At 35.2% G+C, this 26,943-nt stretch overlaps 1 protein-coding gene across 1 annotated transcript in view; it reads left to right on the top strand.

Moving 5' to 3' along the window:
* The window catches only part of LOC145268685 (patatin-like phospholipase domain-containing protein 6), a gene marked incomplete in the record, with an annotated part of 200,392 nt that overhangs the window by 127,203 nt on the left and 46,246 nt on the right, over window positions 1-26,943 (top strand). Inside the window, 5 exon segments of the mRNA XM_080124191.1 lie at window positions 4,725-4,850; window positions 9,446-9,509; window positions 16,931-17,102; window positions 24,616-24,798; window positions 25,830-25,948. Coding sequence (XP_079980317.1) covers window positions 4,725-4,850; window positions 9,446-9,509; window positions 16,931-17,102; window positions 24,616-24,798; window positions 25,830-25,948 — 664 coding nt within the window.

A 26,943-nucleotide genomic window follows, 5' to 3' on the forward strand; every position in this document is an offset into this window, starting at 1 on the left:
TTTAGTATTAAGAGATTTCATCAGCTGTGAGTGAAGAAATGTTATTACATATTGTACAGGCCACAAAGTCACGCACCAATGTTAATTAAAAAAGTTAAAAAATTAAAAAAGTTATAGTAGTAACATTTATTCAAATTCAAAGTTCTTTACAAGGATTACAATTGCTCGATATGTTCACCGTTTGCAGCTATGCACGAGCCAATAAGAAATTCAAAGTTCCTGTAGACACGATTCAGTAAATCAGCATCACCATCAATTTGAAGACAAGCATCAATAATATAACTTTTCAGAAGATCCAAATCACAAATCTCCGTTGAATAAACAATTTGCTTAATATGACCCCAGAAATAAAAGTCCTTTATATTAATAGAAAAATAAATATTAACATTGGTGCGTGACTTTGTGGCCACCCTATATATTGCCAAGCGGAAAATATAAAAACATCACGGCTGATGCGAAACTGATGATGTCATTATTATATATATGCTGCAAAATCACAAGAGACATCTTTGTGAGCTCTATTTGGGATCTGAGAAGCGAGTTTTCCTCTTGTTTTGCTGATTTCTGGAAATAAAAGAATTCTATTTTAAGTTATTTGGTACTCCTTACGAAACAGACGTGGAGCAAGTGGCAGAAGAATATCAGTTGGAATTAATTGATTTGCTTTGAAATCGAAATTTAATTTTCAATCCACTGCTGAGTTCTACAAGAAATATACAGGGTGGCCACAAAGTCACGCACCAATGTTAATTAAAAAAGTTTAAAAAATTAAAAAAGTTATAGTAGTAACATTTATTCAAATTCAAAGTTCTTTACAAGGATTACAAATTGCTCGATATGTTCGCCGTTTGCAGCTATGCACGAGCCAATACGAAATTCAAAGTTCCTGTAGACACGATTCAGTAAATCAGCATCACCATCAATTTGAAGACAAGCATCAATAATACAACTCTTCAGATGATCCAAATCACGAATCTTCGTTGAATAAACAATTTGCTTAATGTGACCCCGGAAATAAAAGTCCATGGGATTTAGGTCAGGCGACCTGGGCGACCACTCTACTGTACCTCTTCGACCGATCCAATTTTCGAAATTCTCGTGGAGCCAGTCACGCACAATCGTTGCGTAATGCGGCAGGGCACCGTCTTGCATAAACCAAGTAGGTCTGCCGTCTCCAAGTAAATGAAACTGCGGTATCAAATCATTTTGCAACATGTTGAGGTATCTTTTGCCAGTAACTGTCTGATTGAAGAAGAAAAGGCCCAACACATGGTCGCGCCACAAACGACACCAAACCATTATCTTCGGACCGCTGTGTTCTTTGCTGTCTAACATAAAATGAGGATTGTCTTGCGAATATTATCGGCAGTTCTGCCGATTGACCTCTCCACTAACATAAAAACTTGCCTCGTCGCTAAATAACATGTTTCGCCTAACAAAGTCAGGATCTTCGAGTTGAACCTGAAACCATACAGTCATTTCTAAACGTCTGTCACTATCATCCTCGTACAATTTGTGTAGAATTTGAAGTTTGTAAGGATGAAACTTTTCTGCTTTGAGGACCTTCTGCATCGTTGAACGAGAAGCACCAATTTCACCTGCTGCCCTTTGCACTGACTTCCTTGGACTGCTTGCAATTTTTTCCAACTCTTGTGCACGTGTCTCTACAGATAAACCAGGACGCCCACTTCGCTTTTTGTCAACGACGCTACCAGTTTCTCTGAATTGGTTTATTAAGCGACCGACAGAAGTGTGTGACACATTTTCATGAGGATGGTTTCTGTTGAATCGCTCAGCAACACTTCTTTGGGTTGCACCATCACGACCAAATAATAAAATTATTTCTACGCGCTGCTCTGTAGTCAATGGCATGTCTGATCTGAAATAAAAAAATTATAAAATTAAAAATTCCATGAACGGAACTTCTTTCTTAGAACTGCACGCCTGTGGAACTCTGTTCCGTCTGCCTGCTTCCCACCGGACTGCAACTTGGATGTCTTCAAGTCCAATGTTAACAAATTCCTAATGAACCGCCCCCTTAAGTAAACACTTCATCAAATCTCCACACTAACGTAATGTTTAATTCGCAAGACAATCATCATTTTATGTTAGACAGCAAAGAACACAGCGGTCCGAAGATAATGGTTTGGTGTCGTTTGTGGCGCGACCATGTGTTGGGCCTTTTCTTCTTCAATCAGACAGTTACTGGCAAAAGATACCTCAACATGTTGCAAAATGATTTGATACCGCCGTTTCATTTACTTGGAGACGGCAGACCTACTTGGTTTATGCAAGACGGTGCCCCGCCGCATTACGCAACGATTGTGCGTGACTGGCTCCACGAGAATTTCGAAAATTGGATCGGTCGAAGAGGTACGGTAGAGTGGTCGCCCAGGTCGCCTGACCTAAATCCCATGGACTTTTATTTCTGGGGTCACATTAAGCAAATTGTTTATTCAACGAAGATTCGTGATTTGGATCATCTGAAGAGTTGTATTATTGATGCTTGTCTTCAAATTGATGGTGATAACCCTTATCCCTGAGTGGCTTCCGGGCCTGGATAAGTGGTGATCACTGTGTAAAAAAAAAAAAAAAAAAAATTAATAAAAAAATAAATATTAACAATGGTGCGTGACTTTGTGGCCACCCTGTATATTTAGCGGTTATTAACATGAATGACGTATTCCTGTGGCGAGTTGCACCTCTCACAGCATCTCGCTAGCGATGAGACGATTCCAATATTTTTTCCTTTGATTCCGATACAATTACCGATTCTGTTCTAAATTTCGTGATTCAGGTACAATTAACAATGCTGTTCTAAATTTCTGATTCCAATTCTAAAATCACCTAATCTCCTAAAAAGTAGAACTTCCTTGGGAGAGGGAGGTAGTTATTTAGCAGTCCTCATTTATTTTAAAATGTCGATAAAATTTCAATTTTTTTTATTTGACAAATTTTTTTACGTTTTTGCTTTTATGTATCCAAGATTTTGATTAATTCCTCATCGTGAGATTTTCATTTACATTTTTCATTTCTCATGATATGTATATGAAAACTTTAAAAATTAACATAATTAAACATATTAATGTATAGTTACACATGCATAGAAGATACACATTTAGTCGACTTATGCCTTCTAATTTTTTTATTTTGACCTCTTAGCAGCTATTTTTACCGGATATAAAACTAATCGAATTTGTTCTACAGGGCCGAATTTCCTATATATCAAGTTTCAAATCTCTAGACCAAAAATTGACAGAGTACTTTGGTAGAGACCATTCTGCACACACACACACACACACAAGTTCAGTTTTATATCTGTGCTAGCAGGCCACCTGGCATTGTCCGGTCCTAAAATATGCCTAAGTATTATATTTTAATTCATGCTGAATATGTTTTCATTATTATAGAGACAACTCTTTATCAATTATTTTATTAAACCAAATATATAGTAGAGAGATCAAAACTATATCTATCTCTCTCTCTCTCTCTCTCTCTCTCTCTATATATATATATATATATATATATATATATATATATACACACGAACAAACACTTAATAAAACATGTTAAAAAACACTTTGAAATGAGTTAAAAACATATTTAATCTAAAAAGGAAACACTAGATAAGTGGATAGTCCTTAATACGCGGAGTTTCGAAGAAATACTTTCCTTCTCATCAGAGGGTAGGAATTAGCAAAATGCGGGATCGGATTTTGCATTCAAAAGTATTTGATGAAACAACAAGTCCAAGATCTTACTTGAAAACAAAAAAAGTGAAGCAGAGGGAATATGGTGAAGAAAAAGGTGATTACACATGAATGGATAGTCTGGTGGAAGATAAATAATCCAGTGACGATAAAATCCAAATGTATAACTTCAAGAAAGTTAATTGAAATTCCATTTGCACAAGTAAAATCCAAGGAAATCCCGTAATTGGAAGAAGATGGTCCATAATAATCCAAAGGCAGAAATCCATGGAATAATTCACAAATGTTTACAAGGAAAAAAAGAAAAAATTCCAATAATATTAATAAAAGAAAAATAAGATATGCTTTTCACTCTACTTCCGAGACATAAATATAAATAATTATATATGTGTGGGGGAATCGGAAAATTTGATGCGTATTTTCCAAAGTTATTCTTTTAATTGTCTTTTCTTTTTTTTTTTTTTTAAATTTTTTTTATTTGATTTCGTTTAAACCAAAATCTTCTATTGCTGGTAATAATGATAAATTAATAAATATTTATTGATTTTAAAATACAAGTAAAGTCAAAACCGATAGATCATCCTCCACAAGTGTATTTTTACGTTTAGGAATATATCTGCATATTTAACATGTGTTTTTAATGAAAATCGGGGGAAATAACTATCTTTTAGTTTAATAATTAGAGATTTATAAAGAATCGGAATCGGGAATTGTATTGGAATCGGGGGGGGGGATATTGGAATTGTCCCATCGCTAATATATATATATATGACCTAGGTGCCATCAGCTAGAATCAAAACCAAACTATACAACTCTCTACCCTCATTCCTTAGTCTCTGAGCCACGTCCATATGCATACATATATATGTATAAATTCATGTCTCATCCCTTTTATAAAAGATGGAATTGCCCGATCGTCGAAGGCAAGATTCAAGCAAGCAAGGACACCCGAACGGTCCACAAAGTTTTATAATTATTGAGATGTACACATATATATATTTATTTTCATTTCAGATCAACTTCAAATGGACAATCGGATGATCGTGTCGAATCTTTCAACAGTTGCTGTTGTGCCTATTTCCAAAGACGTTCCCTTGGAGAATTTTACCCTGGAGTTACAGCATGCGCTTAATGCAATTGGTAAGCAATTATTAATTAAAGAAGAGATGTTAGGAGTCTTTGACAGAGTTCTAAAATCAGCTTCGAAACCTAGTAAATGATTCCCCTTTTTTTTCTTTTTTTTTTTTTTTTCTTACCTATTAACTCGGTTGCAAAGGTCGTTAAAAAAAAAATGGTTGCATCATACTACTGCTCCAGTAGGTGTCTGTTGTGTCTGCACAAATAATTAACAAGAACACGGAAAATAAAGGTATAACAATAATATATTATGAAGAAAAGTTATATACATATTTACATGTCTTCAGATATACTTCAGTTGGCGATATTCCGGCAGGTGGCATGTTGCATGTCTTACTGGAGGCAGCATAAGCGTCTTACCTATTTAGCGGTCGTTGCCGGACTCCCCCGGTATTGATGATTGATACCTTTATCTCACTCACCCGCCTATGTTAATTCGTGGGCGTCTCCACAACAGTGTCTCACCCTCGACAATTCTCTACGTGTATAAGAGCTAAATAAGTTTTAAAATGGAATACTGTTGCCACATCTGGGCAGGAGCCACTCAGATCCACCTATTCTGCTAAAAGAGTTCAAAACTGGTTTTGAAACCTAGTAGTTGATACTCTTTTCTCCTCTCTGCCTTGACAGTTCAAAAGAGACTTTGTAGCCTAGTAGGGGATGGCCTTTTCTCTACCCTGCAACCTCTTTCCTGTCTCTGCTTTATCGTTATTTTCATAACAAGTGCTCGTCTGAGCTCCAATCTATGGTCTCCCACTGTCCTGACTTTCACGGAAAAACACTTGTCTAGCTACAACCACTATCAATAATTTCCCCTATTCTTTATCTGTTCATAAACATAAACGCCAAGAACAAAGCTTCTTTCTTGGAACTGCAAGCCTGTGGAACTCTGTTCTGTTTTACTGCTTTCCAACTGACTACAATATGATCATCTTCAAGTCCAATGTGAACAAATTCTTGATGAGCCGTCCTCTTAAGTAATCCAATTTACCAAATTTCCACTACTAACGGTTACTACGACATGTTCAACTCGTTAATCCTTATCCTCGAGTGGTCTCTGGACCTTGATAAGTATTGACTCCCTTGTAAAAAAAACAAAACAAACAAAAAAAACCCAAAACACATTGATGCTATGTTTATCCCAAGACAAATGCAAGATAAGTACCTTAGTAGGAAGAAGAACCTGTATTTTGTTGTTTTGTGGATTTAGAGAAAGCTTATTTATCTGGGCGCATCTACAGTGAAAGGTCGGGATTTTTCAGACTGATAGTTCAGTTGAGAATGTTTACGCTAAAGGGGGACACAAGTAGCAGGAGTTCATCAGAGCACATTTCATTAAATGCAAGATAAGTACCTTGGTAGAAAGAAGAACCTGTATTTTGTTGTTTAGTGGATCTAGAGAAAGCTTTTGACACAGTGTCAAGCGCGGTTGTCTGATGAGTGTAATAGAAGATATTATTCCCGCAAGCGACCACGCCTGTGTGGCCTGTTGGATGACGGGATCGGGGAAGAGAAAAGAAAAGAAAAACTTAATTCTGTAGATGGGTTCTTTGTGTGGCGATAAGAAGGACGAATTGGAGAGGACAATCAGTCGAATTTTAGACTCAAAGAGAGCAGAGATGTTGATAGTTGGTGTCGTGAATTACGGTTTAAGTGGAGCCAATAAGGCAGATAATTAAGTATAAATGTAATGCAGTTTCATTTTATGCCCGAGCAAATTATCATTGCGATGTGATATATTTATCCTGAGATAAATGTAAGAGAAGTACCTTAATAAGAACAACAACCTGTATTTTGCTTGTGTAGATCTAAAGCTTGTCTGAGGGACTTTCCGCAAACCAGGCGTTAACGAGTGTTTTTTTTTTTTTATTTGCGTTCACCCCTAACAAGGCATATCGCCACTTGGACGTAAGGGGCTACTATTTGGGACCATGCCTAGAAAAGATTAACAAGATGTTGGTTTACGTTACATTTAAACTTTTGTACATATCAGTACAGCCAGGGAAACAGGTAGCAGGAAGGAAATTCCAAAGTCGAGCTGTTCGAAGGAAGAAACTATTAGATTAGAAAGCTTCCTGGCATTTATGGACCTCAACAGTGAAGGGGTGTGATTTTATTGCTAAGCTGGTTTGTCGGGGATATGTATGTCAGGGGGCACAAGGGCAACAGGTTCATCAGAGCACATTCCATTAAAATATTTGTAAAACAGGCACAGCGATGCAACCTTGTGTCAATGGGACAGGGATTGGAACTTAGTTGACAAAGTGGGATATATTAGATTGAAGACTTTTTTGGACCCTAACCCTAACCAAGAGAGAGAAGCTAGTGATAGACGCACCAGGTCAGATGTGGCAACAATACTCCATGCATGGGCGAATGGTTACCTTGTTGAGGTACAGGATACTCTCAGGTGTGAGTAGTCTGCCAACTTGATAGAGAGAACTTGCCTTCTTTGCAGCAGCCTTTGCAATATCCTCAATGTTGGTTAAAGTTTGATTTTGCTCATTTTATTTAAAATAAATAAATAAAAATTGAAAAGACATTTTTCACTCAGCAATAAGCTTTGGAAGATTGTCGGAGGAAAAAAAAAACAGAATCACTAAAAGATAAGCATTTTATTATTTCTAGTCGCTATTTAGAAAAATCGGTCACAAATACAACTGTTTCACTCTCACACGTATCTTATAGAACTCTGGAATCTTTCTGTCAAACGCTGGGAATCTTTCTGTCAAACGCTGGGAATCTTTCTGTCAAACTCTGGGAATCTTTCTGTCAAACTCTGGGAATCTTTCTGTCAAACTCTGGGAATCTTTCTGTCAAACGCTGGGAATCTTTCTGTCAAACGCTGGGAATCTTTCTGTCAAACGCTGGGAATCTTTCTGTCAAACGCTGGGAATCTTTCTATCAAACTCTGGGAATCTTTCTGTCAAACGCTGGGAATCTTTCTGTCAAACGCTGGGAATCTTTCTGTCAAACGCTGGGAATCTTTCTGTCAAACGCTGGGAATCTTTCTGTCAAACGCTGGGAATCTTTCTATCAAACTCTGGGAATCTTTCTGTCAAACGCTGGGAATCTTTCTGTCAAACGCTGGGAATCTTTCTATCAAACTCTGGGAATCTTTCTATCAAACTCTGGGAATCTTTCTATCAAACGCTGGGAATCTTTCTGTCAAACTCTGGGAATCTTTCTGTCAAACGCTGGGAATCTTTCTATCAAACTCTGGGAATCTTTCTATCAAACTCTGGGAATCTTTCTATCAAACGCTGGGAATCTTTCTGTCAAACTCTGGGAATCTTTCTGTCAAACGCTGGGAATCTTTCTATCAAACTCTGGGAATCTTTCTGTCAAACGCTGGGAATCTTTCTGTCAAACTCTGGGAATCTTTCTGTCAAACGCTGGGAATCTTTCTGTCAAACGCTGGGAATCTTTCTATCAAACTCTGGGAATCTTTCTGTCAAACGCTGGGAATCTTTCTATCAAACTCTGGGAATCTTTCTGTCAAACTCTGGGAATCTTTCTGTCAAACGCTGGGAATCTTTCTATCAAACTCTGGGAATCTTTCTGTCAAATGCTGGGAATCTTTCTATCAAACTCTGGGAATCTTTCTATCAAACTCTGGGAATCTTTCTATCAAACTCTGGGAATCTTTCTATCAAACTCTGGGAATCTTTCTGTCAAACGCTGGGAATCTTTCTGTCAAACGCTGGGAATCTTTCTATCAAACTCTGGGAATCTTTCTATCAAACTCTGGGAATCTTTCTGTCAAACGCTGAGAATCTTTCTGTCAAACGCTGGGAATCTTTCTGTCAAACGCTGGGAATCTTTCTGTCAAACGCTGGGAATCTTTCTGTCAAACGCTGGGAATCTTTCTGTCAAATGCTGGGAATCTTTCTGTCAAACTCTGGGAATCTTTCTGTCAAACGCTGGGAATCTTTCTGTCAAACGCTGGGAATCTTTCTGTCAAACTCTGGGAATCTTTCTGTCAAACTCTGGGAATCTTTCTGTCAAACTCTGGGAATCTTTCTGTCAAACTCTGGGAATCTTTCTGTCAAACTCTGGGAATCTTTCTGTCAAACTCTGGGAATCTTTCTGTCAAACTCTGGGAATCTTTCTGTCAAACTCTGGGAATCTTTCTGTCAAACTCTGGGAATCTTTCTGTCAAACTCTGGGAATCTTTCTGTCAAACTCTGGAATGTGCACAGAATTTTGAACAGGACCCTTTATATAATTCACGGTAGCATGTTCTTGTTTCGTTGACCCTTACTGGATGAAGGTCCTAAGTAATTCGCAATTGTTGGTCACCCACACTGAGGATTGAACCTGCAGAGTCACTGAATTTTTCTAAGTACTCTAACCTCTATGCCACAGATCCTTGGCTAACAGAACGAAAGCATGCTACCCCCATGGATTAAAGATTTCAGTTCGACAAGATACTCTTGAAGCAGGTCGGAGGTTACATTGACCAAAACGTTGTGAAAATGACACTCAAGATGAGAACAGTAGTCCGATGAATCCAAATAATACAAATAACCAATCCTAATCTCAAAAATTAAAAAATGTGAATTTTCTTTCTTTTTCTTTTTCTTTTCTCAACTCAGGTCCGACAGCTCGAATCACAAGTGAAATAGTTGAGAACAAACTTGGAAATATTTCATACAACAGGTAATATTTCTTTTTTTTCCCCACTTATTGTTTGTGTAACTTGTATTTTTCATTATTTTTATATGTGATTATATATGCTAAACTAGCTGGGCTACCCAATGTTGCCTGGTGCAAAACTGTAGCATTCCTATTAAAACTTCTATCTCTATGCTGATTTAAAAAAATACCAACTTTGTGGGGAGTTGTTGTGTATTTTTTCTAAACAGTTCACTTCTTGTAAGTAAAAAAAAAAAAAAAATACTTGAGCTGAGATCAAAACCAAAACCTAAAGACAGCGAGTCAAGTACGATAACCATTAAGCCGGCTTGACACGATTTTTAGAAAGTGTTTTCAAACGTACTTATTCTTTACATAAGTAATCTGTCATGTGAATGATTCATGCATACGCATTCGTGAAACAGTTCACAAACAGATAAAAATCCAATCCCCCCCCCCACCACATACCAATGTTTCAGTTTTGACCCCTTAGCAGCCCCCCTTTTTTTTCCCAGATGAAAACCAATTAAAAGCTTTCCACATGTCTGAATACCGTATGCATCAAATTTCAAGTCAGTAGATCAAAAATTCGTTAAGTACATAGGTTGAGAAGTGTCCTCACACGCACACACACTTTTATAGATATGGACTAGCAGATCTAATTTCTTGTACTAATTCAATAAATGGCTTGCCATCAAATGATCGACAGTGGTTGATATGCCACAAAGAACCAACCAACCAACCAACCAATCGGTGTTGCCTAGGGCAAAAGTGTAAAATATTTCTATTAAAACTTCTACCTCTCTCTGGCTGTCTCCCTTTTCTGTTCCCTTGTTTTACCCCTCCCTCTATCCAACCCTCTCTCCTTCTCTGCTCTGACCATTCCTCTCTGACTGGACACACACTCATACACCCAGACAACTCTCCTTTATAGAAAGCATTCCTCGAGGAACGCGTGGGCATTTTTTCTTTCCAAAATAAAATACGAGAAAAATACCCCCCCCCTCCCCCCGCAATGAAACCTGGCCCAATTGACCTTCAGAGAATGAATAAGTTTATTTATGCAGGACAACAATAATCAAGAAAATACTTTGTGGGTATTTTTGTTGTTTTTTTTTTTTTAGCTGGACATACAAACATACACACAGTTAAATGCCTACTAAACACTATCCTCGAGTGTCTAAGGTCTCTCTGTACAGGGGTTTGTCAGAACAATCTGGCATGAGGATACTTTTTCCATAGAAGTAAACCCTGACCAAATATTCAAAATCACATTTCGTATTCGCAGCCCAAATAAGATCTCCTCACTACGATTAATCCACATTTGCTTTTCCGAGGAATGGTGCACCTTCTCCAAGTGATGTTACCTCAAGTAATAGCACGAAACTGGATACTCCACCAGACTAGATAAACTCTTGTCCTGGAATCCAGTAAGAGACCAACATGAAAGATATACTACAACGTATAAAAATGGTTAATTGGGGAGAGGAAAATTATGTTCTCAACTTCTTTACTAATTTAGTTTTTGTGAGATAAAGACGTTTAATAAAACATTTGAATATCTATGTATCTCATATAGAGTTCAAGTGTTAGCCCCAGGTTGTGGGTTCCTTGATTTCTGAGAACTTCGACTGAAGTAAAATAAAACAAAAAAAAAAATTGAATGTCTAGAGGGAGAGAACTTGAATGCTTACTAGACACTGCCCTCGATTGTCTAAGGCCTCTCTGGAACATATCTAAGACACCCTGTACACCTGAAGATGGTTAGAGATTATAATTGTCAAGATGAGAAGAGTAGTCCGCAGAATTCAAATAATACGAATCCTCATCTCCAAAATTAAGAAACATTAATACCTCAGTTTACACTCGATTCTGTAAACATACACGGGCACACATACATTAGGAGAGAACTTGAATGCTTACTAGACGCTATCCTCGAGTGTCTAAGGCCTTTCTGTACAAGGGTTTGTCAGAAGAACCTGACATGAGGATACTTTTCCTTAGAAGTAAACCTTGACCAAATATTCAAAATCGTGTAGTATTCGCATCCCAAATAAGATATCCTTTCTATGGCTAACCCACATTAGCTTATATGCACATGCATACGTAATACACATATACAATGCATACAAAGACACATATGCACGCCTACATATACAACGGAAAAGTGACTATTCTATGACAAAGACATACAGACGGGCAGATAAATAAAAGACAACGCCATCAAACCAGATATTGTAATATGGAACAAGCCTGAAAGAACTGCGCTCATTATCGATGTCACAATCCCAAATGGTTTGGGCCTTAACAGAGCTGAACGGGAAAAGGTAACAAAATACCAAAATCTAAAAACGACATGGTCTCTGAAAGAAATAAACATTATACCGGTTGTGATAGGAGCAACTGTCTTAATAAAAAAGAACCTTCAGAAATATGTAGAAGCAATCCCTGGAAGGCCAAGCTGTAACGAAATACAAATAGCAGCCATAAAGGAAACAACATCTATTCTTAAAAGAGCCCTCGGATATAAATTTAAATCATAACAGAATCAAGTGTTAGCTCCAGGAGGGATTAACCCCTTGATCTCTTAAAACTTACTGAAGTAAAATAAATTGAATACCTAGACGGAAAGAACTTGAATGCCTACTAGACATTGTCCTCGAGTGTTTGAGGTCTCTCTATACAAGGGTTTGTCGGGACAACCTGGCATGAGGATACTTTTTACTGCAAGTAATTCAAATTGACATAGTATTCTCAGTCCAAATAACATCTCCTTTCTATGGCTAACCCATATTAGCTTACATGCATACATACAAGCAATACAAATAGCAGCCATAAAGGGAACCACGTCTATTCTTAAAAGAGCCCTCGGATATAAATCTAAATCATAACAGAATCAAGTGTTAGCTTCAGGAGGAGTTAGCTCCCTTGATCTCTTAAAACTAAAATAAAATAAAAAAAACAAAAAAACAACTGCCCTTTATATTATAGATTCTACTGCTTCGGAAAGAGTCTCGATCCCAATGCAATCCTCCACTTGTATTAAAGCCAAATATGTCCTTAGATAGAGTACTGTTTCCACATCTGAAAGCATCCTTGACAGGGTACAAAACCGTTTATGAAATCTAGTAAGCAATATCCTTTATTCATCCGTTTTTTTCACAGAAGAAATGTGAGTTTATCTCTGCTCTATCATTATTTTTATGGCAGGTGCTCGACTGAGCTCCAATCTATGGTTTTTTTTTTTTTTTTTTTTTTGTAAAATATTCGAAACAAACACTCGTCCAGCTACAGCCATTTATTTATTTTATTCTCTCTCTCACTCGCTCTCTGCCTGAAGCTAAACGAAAATTCCATGAACAAAGTTTCTTTTTTTTTTTTTTAACTATCTGTGGAACAAAACTGCTTTCTGGCTGACTACAACCTGGTTATTTTTCATTTCCAATACAAATTCTTGTTGAATAACAATCAAATTTTTCCCATTTTCCAACAGCACTGTGTTGTCTCACTGGCAACTTGATACTCATAAACCTTTATCCTTGCATGGACTTTGGGCTTTGATAAGTGGTAACTTCCTAGTAGGTGGTTCCTTACTATCGTACCATGGCATACCAATGTGATTACTAGTGCACCTTTAAAAAGTTATACGTAAAAATTTTCATATCCTTATAATAAATACTAACTCACGTAATTAGTACTAACTAGCGCCTGGCGTTGCCCGGGTGTTTGGAGGTGTGTGTTGAGCAAAAAAAAAAAAAAAAAGTGGTAGTAGAAAGGCAGGCTTGAACCTGTACCGTGGAGGAGAAAAAGAATGTGAAAAAAATCGTGACCTCTTTGCTGTTACGACCACCGCCAAACCGGAAGTGATGTAGGTTTAAATTAAGGCTAGACAATCGAAAAGAGGGGATGACTTTCTAAAATATTGGTGAAAAAAGCGACCCCTCCCTGTAGAAAAGTGCCCTGTTGAGGGTGAAGAAATTAATGTTTTCAGCCAATTTTTTCGATATTTGTCGTCTGAAGGATCGAGCTTCAAAACGATACTGATCTTGTGAAAATCCGTCGCCTTTGTCGAAAGTTTTAGGCAGACATGCAAACATACATACATAGATTTATATATTTACAGCTCAAATTTTCGACCCAAACCGATTAAAAAGCTTGCCCTATCTCTGAATACTGTTTATGTAAAATTTCAAATGTTTAGACCTGAAATTGTCTTTAGTGATTTGGTAGAGACCGAAGCGGTCAAATTTTTTAAAACTTTGATCCCTATTATGACCCCTTAACATTTATTGTTTGGGGCTCAAATAAAGTTATTAAGTTAGATCCGTGTTCAAGGAACTTATATCTAAAATTTCAAGTGTTTCGACCCAAAATTGGCAGAGGAGGAGTTTGGTAGAGTTTTCAAAGAACTTTGACCCCATAATAGCCAAATTTCTGTCTGAAAACTGATTACAAAGATTTTCCTAAATCGCACTACCCTGTATATCAAATTTTGAGTCTGTAAACTGAAAATTGACATTGTGTAGGGAAATGTACACAGATAGAAAGACATACAGACACTTATTAATGCTTAAATGATAAAAAGAGAAAATATAGGGTGGAACGATAAAATTGTCGCCCTAGAAAAGATGACCTGATTCCATTTCATTTTTGTTTAATGAAAACCGGTTTTCTTTTTGTTTTTGTTGCAGACGATCTACTAGTTGACCAGTTTTGTACAAATCCTAAGAGCGATAGGAGCCTTCTATCATGTCTGAAAGTGACACAATGTTTAACGAGCGAGATCGGAGATGCGCCACTGTACAAATAATGCTCTCTACAGGTCAAAGTTATGACAACAGGACCAAAGCCAGCAGCCTCAAAATGCATCGCTGGATTGCCACGAATGACAGGGATGTGTCAGGAGTGATGAAAACAAAGTTTCCAGCCATGGTTATGGTCTTTAGTGTGGCTTCAAATGAGGGCTACATCATGCCACTTCACATTTTTGAAGTTGGCTTGAAAGTCAACACCAAAGTGTACCCGGATGTCCTGAAGAGTGTGGTGATCCCCTGGTGCAATCAGGTGGCTGCTGGCAGACCCTGGGTGTGGCAGCAGAACTCTGTGCCGGTCCGCAAATCTAAAGAGACCCAGGCTTGGCTTCAGAAGAAATGCTACGACTATACCCTTCTCTCATGATCATATGTCGAGAACATCATCAACATGACCTCCTACAACACCAAAGCCGGCCTGACCGCTGCCATCTGCCAAGTTTCCACTGACACTCGTGGAAAAGGCATGCTACCGGTTTTGGACCTGTATCGAGGCGGTGATTGAGGCTGAAGGCGGCTACATTGAATGGATGTCAGCTCTAGTACATAATCAAGTTATAGAATTAATCTTTTTTCAATAAAAGTTTTAAAATAAAGCTGTAGTGTTGTTTTCTTTAAGGCGGCACTTTTATCGTTCCACCCTGTAATAACTCGTGTCCACAGTGTTTCCCACAGACAGCATTGTCATAGCCTTCAAGCTCAACTTCCTTTCACACTATGCGCAATGCTTCAAGCAAACTATAACATCGTTCTAACAATGCTTCAAATATATCGTTCCACCATGTAAAATATATCAGAGCTCTATGGACAAATTTATCTTTAGTTGACCTTTGACAACTGAATATTTTTGTTTACTAGAAAAATAGAAAAGTTACTAGCCAAACCCACATGATTTTTGGAATATGACATTCGCTCTGTGACAAGTACAAAGATCATAAAAGTATTTTCTGTATTTTTTTTTCCTTTTAATACGTGTCATTCTAAATAAGTACCAAACTCGAAAATGATTTTTTAAACTGTTCTCATCTTTAGTGTCATTTTCACGTTTCGGTCGATGTAACCTCCAACCTTCTTCAGGTGTATCTTGTCGAACCTCCGGGTATGTATTTTTCAGCTGCTTGGAAAAATTCAGTTGTAAAAAGAAGAAACTTCTCTTGAAGGTTAAAAGTTCAATCGTCAGTATGGGCGACCGAAAAATACAGTTATGAATTTTTTTTTTTTTTACATAGGCATCACAACATTATCAAGGCCAAGAGGCCACTCAAGGATAAGGGTTAAAGAGTGTACAGTAGAAATTGGACAATATAGTAATCATTAGTAATGAAAATTTGGTAAATTTGATAACTTATATGGAACGGCTCATCAAGAACTTATTTACGTTAGACTTGAAGACAACCATATTGTAGTCAGCCGGAAAGCAGGAAAACGGAAGACAATTCCACAGGCGTGCAGTTCTAATAAAAAAGCTTTGTTCATGGAATCTATGTTTAGGTTTAGGCACAGATAAAGAGTGGGGGGAATTATAGATAGTGTTTACAGCTAGACGGGTGTTTCTTGTGAAAGTTTGGCGAGGGGGGACCATAGATTGAAGCTCAGTCGAACACTTTCCATGAAAATAACGATACATCAGAGACAAACTCACAACATCTCTTCTGTGAGATAGAGGTTGCAAGGAAGAGAAAAGGACATCTTCTATGAGGTTACGAAGTCTATTTTGAACTCTATCAAGGCAGGCCAAGTCCTTTCTAGCAGCTCCTGCCCAGATGTGGCAACAGTATTCCATCCTTGGACGTACCTGGCTCTTATATAGATAGAGAATAGCATCAGCAGTGAGATATCTACTGGATCGATAGAAAGATCCCACCATTTTTCCAGTGGCCTTGGCAACAGATTTGCTGTACGTGTTCCATTTAAGATCAGGAGTAATGGTCAAGCCAAGAAGCTTGTCAAAACTTGAGGCCTCCTGAAGACGAGAGCCATTAATTTCAATTGATGCCAGATGTGGATCAGAATGTTGATGTAAAGAGAGAAGCTTGGTTTTAGATGCATTAAAAGTAACCAGCCACTCCTTACCCCATTGTACTACGTGCTCAAGATCAGAGGAGAGAGAATTGGAGAGAACTTGGTCGTTTATATATAAATGGTAGTGTCGTTAGCATAAATGTCTACAAATGATGTAAGGATGTGATTTGGAAGATCATTAATGTAGATCAGGAAGAGAGTTGGGCCCAGGATGGACCCCTGAGGGACACCGGCATTAATACTGTGAGCTTCTGATTTTTGTCCCTCAATTACTACTCTTATGAACCTATCAGAAAGAAATGATTTAATAATTGAGAACACATTTCCAGCAATACCATAGCTAGAGATCTTATGAATTACTTAGGACCTCTATCCAGTCATGGCTGACGAAACAAGAGCATGCCACCTTAAGTAAATAAAGAGTTCTATTTGAAATTCCGTGCAGATTCCAGAGTTCAACAGAAACATTCCAGAGTTGGGCAAGATCTACCTGAAGAAGGTCAAAGGTTACATTGGCCGAAATGTTATAAAAATGAAACACAAGATGAGAACAGTAGTCCGATGAATCCAAATAATCTAAATTCTGTTTAAATATATTTTTTTTCTCAACAGCTTGAGTGAGTTCCGCTTGTTTAGCTGGTTGGGTCAACACGAGGATATCAACCGTATGGTTCTCTACCAATGTGACGATAAAATGAACCGGTGGACTAAACATTTTGTCAGGCAGGCCGATTGTATTCTGATTGTAGGTGTTGGCACAAACGACCCTTCCGTCTTGGGAGAGGTAAGAATGACCATTTCTTTTTTTTTTTATTGCCTTAAAAGTGATAACATTACATCTTATTTTTATTGACTAAACAGGAGGTAATGTAACAGTGGCATTATTTTTATTTGGTGGGAGTTTGTTTTTTTTATGTTTAGAAGTTCCTAGGAGCAAATAACTCTAGACCAGTTTTTAAAAAAGTCTGTTGGAAATATTAATTCCAAATAAATTAAATTAAATATATTATCAACATAATTATTGTTTAAAGTTTTTATTAAATAACAATTTTAAATAGAACACTTAAAACAATTCTCTCGCTAGAAACATTAACTAAGATACCGCTAGGTAATATGCAAATGAGGTGATCTCTTAATTGTATATTTTGCAAGAATCATACTAGATATAGAAATAAACGAAAGATTAAAGTAAGAAATGATTTGTATATATTAATCAAACTGGGAACAAACTAACAGGAATACGAATATATATATATATATATATATATATATATATATATAATTTAAAGGAGATTAGAACAATAGTCTAAAGAGCTGAGTGTATTTTAATGTAACAGTGAAATTACTAGTTTAATTAAAATACAGGAAATAGAAAGTGCTCGTTGTAATTTAGATATATAATAAGCTCGATAGTTAAATGTCCTAGAGCTAATTCAATATTAAGTAATGTGATTTATAATTTAAAATTTAAAAAATTTTTTAAATTTAAAAATCAAATTTTAATTAAATTAAAAATCAGTTTCATAAGAAGGAACAACAACAAAATCAATTATCTGTACGATCGTTTCGGAAATCCGTGCTTTTTATTGTGGTATACATGAAGTTATGTAGAACAATTATATATAGTTTTTTGGTAAGCAAGGTCTCCTCAGCAAATTTAGGAGGGTTTTTATTGAATTTAAAAGACACCATAAATAAATATTCAATAAAAACCCTCCTAAATTTGCTGATGAGGAGACCTTGCTTACCAAAAAACTAAATATAATTGTTCTACATAACTTCATGTATACCACAATAAAAAGCACGGATTTCCGAAACGATCGTACAGATAATTGATTTTGTTGTTGTTCCTTCTTATGAAACTGATTTTTAATTTAATTAAAATTTGATTTTTAAATTTTAAAAATTTTTTATTATAAATCACATTACTTAATATATATATATATATATATATATATATATATATATATATATTCTGTAGGTATTTAATTAATATAGTAGAAAATAATTATGACAGCCCCTTTAAGAAATTCGTTTCTTATTGAGCACTTTCAGTTGAATTAAAAGTCGGTCAATTTAGCTCTTATGCGTTGATCATCGTATAACGATTAGATCACTGTCTGACTGACGTAAATGAACACTTAAAATTAAGATGTTTAAAATTCAACGTTATTTCAAGCGGTTAATGGTAACCGAATGGATTAGGTCTCCGCTAATCGAGCCAGAGATGTCTCGTGATACGGGGTTCAATCGTTCGACTGGTAGTAATCGTGACACCCTGCACTGAAGATTCCCGAAAGGATGAAACACTAGTGTCTGTAGGTATTTAATTATTATAGTAGAAAATAATTAAATATATATATCTATATTTTTATAAAGTAATAGGGTTCGTGTGTTTCTGTCTGTGTGTACAGCTCTCCACCATCAACGAAATATAAAGGAGGTAAGAGGGTAGATCTCTCCTGGTAGAGAAACATTAGAACCCATTTTAGGATGTTTCTGTTATAAGAGACATAAGAATCTTTGCCTAATTTCTTTATATACTATTCTACAAACAACCCCCATATCGAATGACTTATGCTCATTTGCATATCACATTATATTAAATCTCTTTAACTAATTACCTCGACCTTATTACATATTGGAAATATTCTAATCATTTCAACTGTACTATTTACAAAATCTATTTAACATTTAATCTATCTTCTATCTATCTATATCTATCTTCTATATATCTATAAAAACAGATGTGTGTGTGCCACAGACGATTTCTGATTGGTTAATCCAATAATCACATCTCCTAAAAAACAATCGTTTCTACGCTCTTACCTTTACCATAAAATATTATGGCTTTATTTATTGTCCATCTTGGAAGGGTTTAATTTTTTAATAACTTGTTATTTACAAATTAAAAAAATACGAAACTATTATACGAAACTAAACTACACGAAATACGCGCGCACACGCACACACACACACGTTCACTACCGTCACGTTGTTATGGCAACCAAACCCGCTGACTTCTTTTTCTCATTTCACTCATGGTCTTAAATTCATTTCGGGTTTGTATTACTGTACACATAGATTCGAATAAGTTGCCAAAAAACAAATATATAACAAATAAATGTTATCAAAGGCAAATTTTTCGTGTTTTTATTCAATTTAACATGTTTATTCAGCTCGAAAAGCATACAGTGTTTACCGATGTATTGGAAAATTCAAGATGGCGGCCGATTCTCTCTTTAACACGGTAAGTTTGGAAAAAGGTGTAATAAATAAAAAACCGGTTAAAATACTGTTAAAAACTCGCTCAATATATGTTACCGTGACATAGGTTGACATATATTCGGCGGGTTTTTAATAGTATTTTGTATAGTTTTTTATTTATAACACCTTTTCCCAAACTTACGGTGTTAAAGAATGTGTGAGACGCCATCTTGAATTTTCCAACACATCGGTAAACACTGTATTCTTTTCGAGCTGAATAAACATGTTAAATTGAATAAAAACACGAAAAATATATCTAGTTTTTATCGGTTTTTTACCTTCTCTGCAGAAGTACAAAAAAAAAACAAACAAAAAAAAAAACGGAAGGTACTTTTACAGAAGGTTAAACTAACCCTAACCGATGTTTTATGTTTAGTTTAGGAAAAGTCAGAAGAAATAAAAGTCATTATTGCATGAAATATACGTATTTAGTTTAAGTATTGTTTATGTCAATTCTTTCGAAGAAATTTAGCAAGAATACCTGTAAACCAGGAAATCGGTAAAATGTCATCATGGATTAATACTTGTCTATTATAATTTCTACCCTTGACAAAAACTTAGCCATAACAAAAGAGATTTATTGTTCAGATTGTTTTTGAGATTGATTTCTAAAAAGATATTTTATAAATAAAATCGACTTTAAAATTAAAGACTTAAATTACAATAATTGAATTTAAACATTCTTATTTCAATATTTGGCACATAACACCTGCAAAAATGATCACAATGTCAGGATTTCATTTTATTTCAGAATCGATGGCAAATACTAATATTTAACATTAGTTTATCATTTAAGCCGATAAAAAGCCCTTTTTTTTTTTTCCGAGTCATAAAAGGATTTGGAGTTTCCTAATCAACCTTTCGGGTGCAGTTGCACGCTCTCAAAATAACTAAACAGGTTTAGTTTTAATAAAAAAAAAAAATTTTTTTAAAAATCGCTTTGGTAATTAGATATGTCGTATGGTTATCCCTAATCGCTGAATAAAACCGCTAACGAGTTGAATGATTACGACATAAAATTAAACTCGGGTTCCTGAAACGGAAACTTCGTTTGTTTTTGTTTTTTTCTTATCAATATATTTACATTGTTATTTTGTTTTCATTTTCAATCATTCGAACAGTTTTCTTTTTCAAGTAATCCAAGTTACAAAATTCCCACTGTTTACTATGCTAAAATCACAATGACTAATGTATACCTATTAACCCTTATCCTTGAGTGGCCTTGATAAGTGGTGACAACCATGTAAAAAAAAAAAAAAAAATCACTCGAACAGTTTTCTTTTTATAATGTACAGTTTTAAAAGTTTAAAAACGATATAGTTTTTACTTCAGGAAAATTAATGGGTCAGTTTTTACGATGTGCCCTGTTAAAATACTGTTAAAAACTCGCTCAATATATGTTACCGTGACATAGGTTGACATATATTCGGCGGGGTTTTAATAGTATTTTGTATAGTTTTTTATTTATAACACCTTTTCCCAAACTTACGGTGTTAAAGAGGGTGTGAGACGCCATCTTGAATTTTCCAACACATCGGTAAACACTGTATGTTTTTCGAGCTGAATAAATATATTACATTGAATAAAAACACAAAAAAGATATTCAGTTAGGTAGAAAAGTAACTTATCTTGCCTTTGATAACATTTATTTATATATTTGTTTTTGACTATTTTTTCGAATCTATGTGTACAGTAATCTTGCCAGGATGCGGAGGAAAATGAATGAAGGGGGAGGGGAATAAAATAAAAACATTTTGGAAACAGAGTAAGTTTGAAAGAATTGCTTTGCACAGAAAGAAATTAATGAAAAAATAAAATTAAATTTCTTTTCTTTCTTGATTTTTTTTTTAGTTTTTTATGAAAAAGGAAGTCAAAATTAAGACTATAAAAAACAATTTTTATTAAGAGCGAACCTCAGTCGTCAGGTCTGTAAAAAAAAGACGTGGAATAATAAATGTTTTCTAATACAAATTGTTTTTACTTATGTGTTCATTTGTCTCTTTGAAGTTCGTTTGTTTAATATATCGGTTTGCAATATAATTTTGTCATTCTGTCAGACTCAAATTTTAAATCTATATATCTATAAAAGTGAAAGTGTGTGTGTGTGTGTGTGTGTGTGTGTGTGTGTCTGTGTACATTTCCCTACGAAATAACTCTGTCAATTTTTAGTCTACAGACTCGAAATTTGATATACAGGGTACTGAGATTTGGAAAAATCTATGTGATCGGTTTTTAGCCAGAAATTTGGCGATTAAGGGGTCAAAGTTCAACGATTTGAGCTTTGAGAACTCTACCAAACTTCTCCGACAATTTTGGGTCTACACACTTTAAATTTTAGATATAGCTTCCGTGGACATGGATCTAACTTAATAACTTGATTTGAGCCCAAAACAATAAATTTTCAGGGGTCATAATAGGGGTCAAAGTTTAAAAAATTACCCCCTTTTTTTTTGCTCAGCATACACCTCCAAACGCCCGGGCAACGCCGGGCACCCATGCTAGTATATATATATATATATATATATATATATATATATATACCTAACTAACTAAATAAAATAAAAAAAAATAATGCAATCTGTACTATTATGTAAAAGTCCCTTTGTGTGTGTGAGTTTATTCCTCATAGGTTTTGAAATGGCTGAGCTTATCTTTTGCAAAATTTCATGGAATACTGCTGCCATATCTGGGCAGGAGCTGCAAAAAAACAGCCTATCCTGCCTTGACAGAGTACAAAATTGACTTCGTGGCTTAGTGGGGGATGCCCTTTTCTCTACCCTGCAACCTCTCTCCCACAGAAGAGATGTTGCGAGCCTATCCTTGTTTTATCGTTATTTCCATGGCAGGTGCTCGTCTGAGCTCCAATCTCTGGTCCCCCCTCGCCAATCTTTCACGAAAAACACCCGTCTAGCCGAATCCACTGTGAAAAATTTCCCCCACTCTTTATCTGTGCCTAAATCAAAACGTGGATTCCATGAACAAAGCTTTTTTCTTAGAACTGCACACCTGTGGAACTCTGTTCCGTCTGCCTGCTTCCACTTGGATGTGTTCAAGTCCAATGTTAACAAATTCCTAATGAAACCGCCCCCTTAAGTAAACACTTCATCAAATCTCCACACTAACGTACTGTACTTGCAATAACCCTTATCCCTGAGTGGCTTCCGGGCCTTGATAAGTGGTGATCACTGTGTAAAAAAAAAAATATGTCTGGCAGTGTTCTTATGAATGTTTTGTACAGAAATTCATCTGATAAGTATCGGAAAAAAAAAAAAAAAATCCGATCCTAAAAACAGGCTTTCTTTTTTTAGATTGAAAAAAAAAATTTATAGTGGAATATTTTTCAGTTACACCAGTCAAGGGAGATAATGCTCAGCAAATCAGGGCGGATTCATTTCTCAGCAAATCGTGTCTTAAAAAAAAACGGAACTATTGTCATCCATAGATATAGCATAGTCGTAGATTATTCGATTGCAGATCGAATGGTCCCATGTTCAAGCCCAGGCGGGCCTCACCATTTTATTTTAATTTTTTCTTATGAGTTGAATTTACAATAAAAGAACAATTGCCGCAAATCATTTCTTCGTTTGCATATTTTAAAACTAGACATTAATCAGAAGTGACTTTTCCAGGGCATTCATCGTCAAGCCCAAATATCAGCTGCCATGATATCGTAAACAAACACAGACGGAATTTGATGAACAATATTATCATTATTATTTAATTTTATTTTTTTGCAAATTAGTCCACTAGGCAAATTATTCCTTGTAATATAAAATATCAGATAGAGAATTGATTCTATAATAATATGTACGTACTCTGTATAAATTAAAATATCATGTTTAAGCGTATTGTATGACCGGACAACACCGGGTGTCCAGCTAGTATTTTATAATGAAGTTCTATTAAATTATAGCGAACATCTTGGAAAATAATAATCTATATATTAATATGATAACATGTGTGTTCTTTTGTGTGTCACGCTTACACCCGGGTCGTTTAGTTGTTATGTACTTCTATTTCTTGTCATAAATAATTTTACCAAGAATTCTTCAAAAGTTTTGGTTTCAGTTATAGCTGAAGGAATTCAAGTTATATATATATATACATATATTTTTTTTTCATAAGTTTTTATTTTAGTTTCGATTCAAGCTAATGCACCCAAGACATATGGATATATTTTTTTTATTTTTGAAATCGCAACTTTATAATATATAAAAATCGATAGAGCATTAACTCTATAATAATATATACGAAATCTGCAAGAATTAAAATATCATATAAAAGTGTTACTTTACTACCGGGCTTTGCTAGGCGTCCCTGCTAGTTTAGATAAATACTTTTGCAGTTTTAACAAAAAAGCTACAATAATATCAGAGCGTCTCCATTTATGTTGAACATCTACAAAATGCCAACATCAATATATTACATATGAATGAGTCCCCTGTGTAATGGCCCTGTCGGTGGGGCATTAGAATATGCCGACTGCCCCCCCTGCAGAGGGTAAAAGTCCCTCAATGGGGGTCCTGGATATGACCTTGAACTATATCCAGTGGTGAGGCCCCAGCTTGTGGGCTTTGGGGAGTGTGGAGCCACCCTTTAATTGCCATTGCTTCCAGGTCCACTCTGACCCGGAGTGGTAGTACCTGTTAGGGTCCCAACTATGGGTTAAATAGAAACCGACTTGAAAACAACAAATATATTCTATTAAAAAAATTATTTCTTCAAAATCTTTGGATTCGGCATTAAATAACCCGAAAAGGGTTGATATGCTGTAAAACAACCAACCAACCCTTGTGTAATTTTCACAGGTCCCGCTAGTAAATATATATTATGATATAATGGTGTTTTTTTTTTTTTTTTGTACAGGAGAAATAATGAGTGCTCAATTATGTGGAAGCATATTCTTTTACAAATAACTCTTAAGATTAATTTGATCAGCCATTGATACCGGCAGTTTCATGAAAATCTTGCTTGTTTGACAAAAGAATACATTGTTTAGCTGTATTATTGTATTTTGTATTTGTTTTAAGGTTGAAGCCCAACTGGAAAATATTACAGTGAGGGCTCAGAAAGAATTGATTCTTCTTCACCGTGAGGATGCTGATCCTCCGCGCAGGACTGCAGATTGGTTGAATGCACGTGGATGGTGTTCATCCCATCATCATATCCGGTGTCCGAAAAGAGTTTTCAGTCGGAAATCAAAGGAAAAACATGTAAGTACACCAGTCCATGCCATCCAAAAAAAACAAAAAAAAAACAGAATAACTTTTAAATAAAATATGTATATGTTTGGAGCCAAAACAACGCATTATTACAAAATAAACAGACATTTATTTTGTTTGAAATTTATATTGAAATTCATAAATATATTTCGAAGAAAAGCTTCATCTTCAGTATGTCTTTTTTTCTTTTTTTAAATTTTTTTTCTTTTTTTGCCATGTTGCTGTTGGAGCAGAGAATCAGCAAGTATAAGTCCGTTTGTTGTTTTTACGGTAGTTTTTTAAATCTCGGAACGGTTCGTTTGGTCACGTGGGATTTACGTTATGATTTTTCCCTCCACCTTCTATTGAAATTCATAAATATATTTTGAAGCAAAACCTCATCGTCAGTATGCCTTTCTTTCTTTCTTTTTTCTTTTTTTTTTTTTTTTTGCCATGTTGTTGGAGCAAAGGATCAGTGGAAAAAGATTTAAAAAACTAACGTGAAAACAACAAACGGACTTCTACTTTCTGATTCTCTGCCCCAGCAACAACATGGCAAAAAAAAAAAGAAATACATACTGAAGATGAAGCTTTTCTTCGAAATATATTTATGAATTTCAATATGAATTTCAAACAAAATAAATGTCTGTTTATTTTGTAATAATGCGTTGTTTTGACTTCAAACGTATATAATACGTATTTTATTTTATTCAAACTCAGCCAGGAACAAAAATCTTGATGAGAATAACTTTTAGTATATCTGGAACAAAAACTAGTATACTGAATTTTAAGCAACTTCTCCCCTTTGAACCGCCATCTTCCCTTTTTATCTCCACCTTTATCTGCTACCCTTTTATATCCCTTCCTCTATTTTTTGTAACTCCCCCTCACTTTTTTTTTATTCCCCTCCTCTTTTTTTTTTTTATACCTCCTCTCTTTTGTCAACCTCTACCTCTCCTCTTTCAACTCGACGTCTCCCCGATTTATGCATAACTATTCCCCAATAAAATGTTAATCGATTTTGTTTGTTTCAATCTTTTCAGAAAGAAATTTATACAAAATTGTTTGAATCGGAACCCGATAAATTGTCGGACTTTTCTCGTTTGGCTCGCTTCCTGACCGGCACTTCCATCGGATTAGTTTTAGGAGGTGGTGGTGCCCGGTGAGTACTGAACGCAAGTTTTTTTTTTTTTTCATTTACTATTAATTATACTTTGCCAAGTTTTTAACTTTTTCTTTTGTTTCTTTCCTTTTTCTGTCTTTTTTCTTCTTCCTGTGTTTCTTTTTTCCTTTATTCTTCTTTTATTCCTTTTCCTTTTCTTCCCTTTATCTTTTTTCTTCATTTCTTCATTTTCTTTTTTCATTTTTTCTTTTTCCTTTTTTCTCATTTTATTCTTTTCCTTTTCTTCCTTTTGTCTTTTTCATTTTTGTTTTTTCACTCTTCTATCATTTTACTCTTATCATTTCCCTTTTCTTTTTCTTTTCTTTTCTTTTCCTTTTCTTTTCTTTTCCTTTTCTTTTCTTTTCCTTTTCTTTTCCTTTTCTTTTCTTTTCCTTTTCTTTTCCTTTTCTTTTCCTTTTCTTTTCTTTTCCTTTTCTTTTCCTTTTCTTTTCTTTTCCTTTTCTTTTTCTTTTCTTTTCTTTTCCTTTTCTTTTCTTTTCCTTTTCTTTTCTTTTCCTTTTCTTTTCTTTTCCTTTTCCTTTTCTTTTCCTTTTCTTTTCTTTTCCTTTTCTTTTCCTTTTCCTTTTCTTTTCCTTTTCCTTTTCTTTTCCTTTTCCTTTTCTTTTTCTTTTCCTTTTCTTTTTCTTTTCCTTTTCTTTTTCTTTTCCTTTTCCTTTTCCTTTTCTTTTCCTTTTCTTTTCCTTTTCTTTTCCTTTTCTTTTTTTCCTTTTCTTTTTCTTTTCCTTTTCTTTTTCCTTTTTCCTTTTTCTTTTTCCTTTTTCTTTTTCCTTTTTCTTTTTCCTTTTTCCTTTTTCCTTTTTCCTTTTTCTTTTTCCTTTTTCTTTTTCCTTTTTCTTTTTTCTTTTTTCTTTTTTCCTTTTTCTTTTTTCTTTTTTCCCTTTTTTTTTCTTCATTCTTTTTTCTACAATCTTTTTCCTTTTCTTTTTTCTGTTTTTTCTGTTTTCTTCATTCTCTTATTTGTTCTGTCTTTTTTA

The sequence above is a fragment of the Euprymna scolopes genome, chromosome 44, assembly GCF_053919585.1.
Source record: "Euprymna scolopes isolate OS-2025 chromosome 44, ASM5391958v1, whole genome shotgun sequence".
NCBI lineage: Eukaryota > Metazoa > Mollusca > Cephalopoda > Sepiida > Sepiolidae > Euprymna > Euprymna scolopes.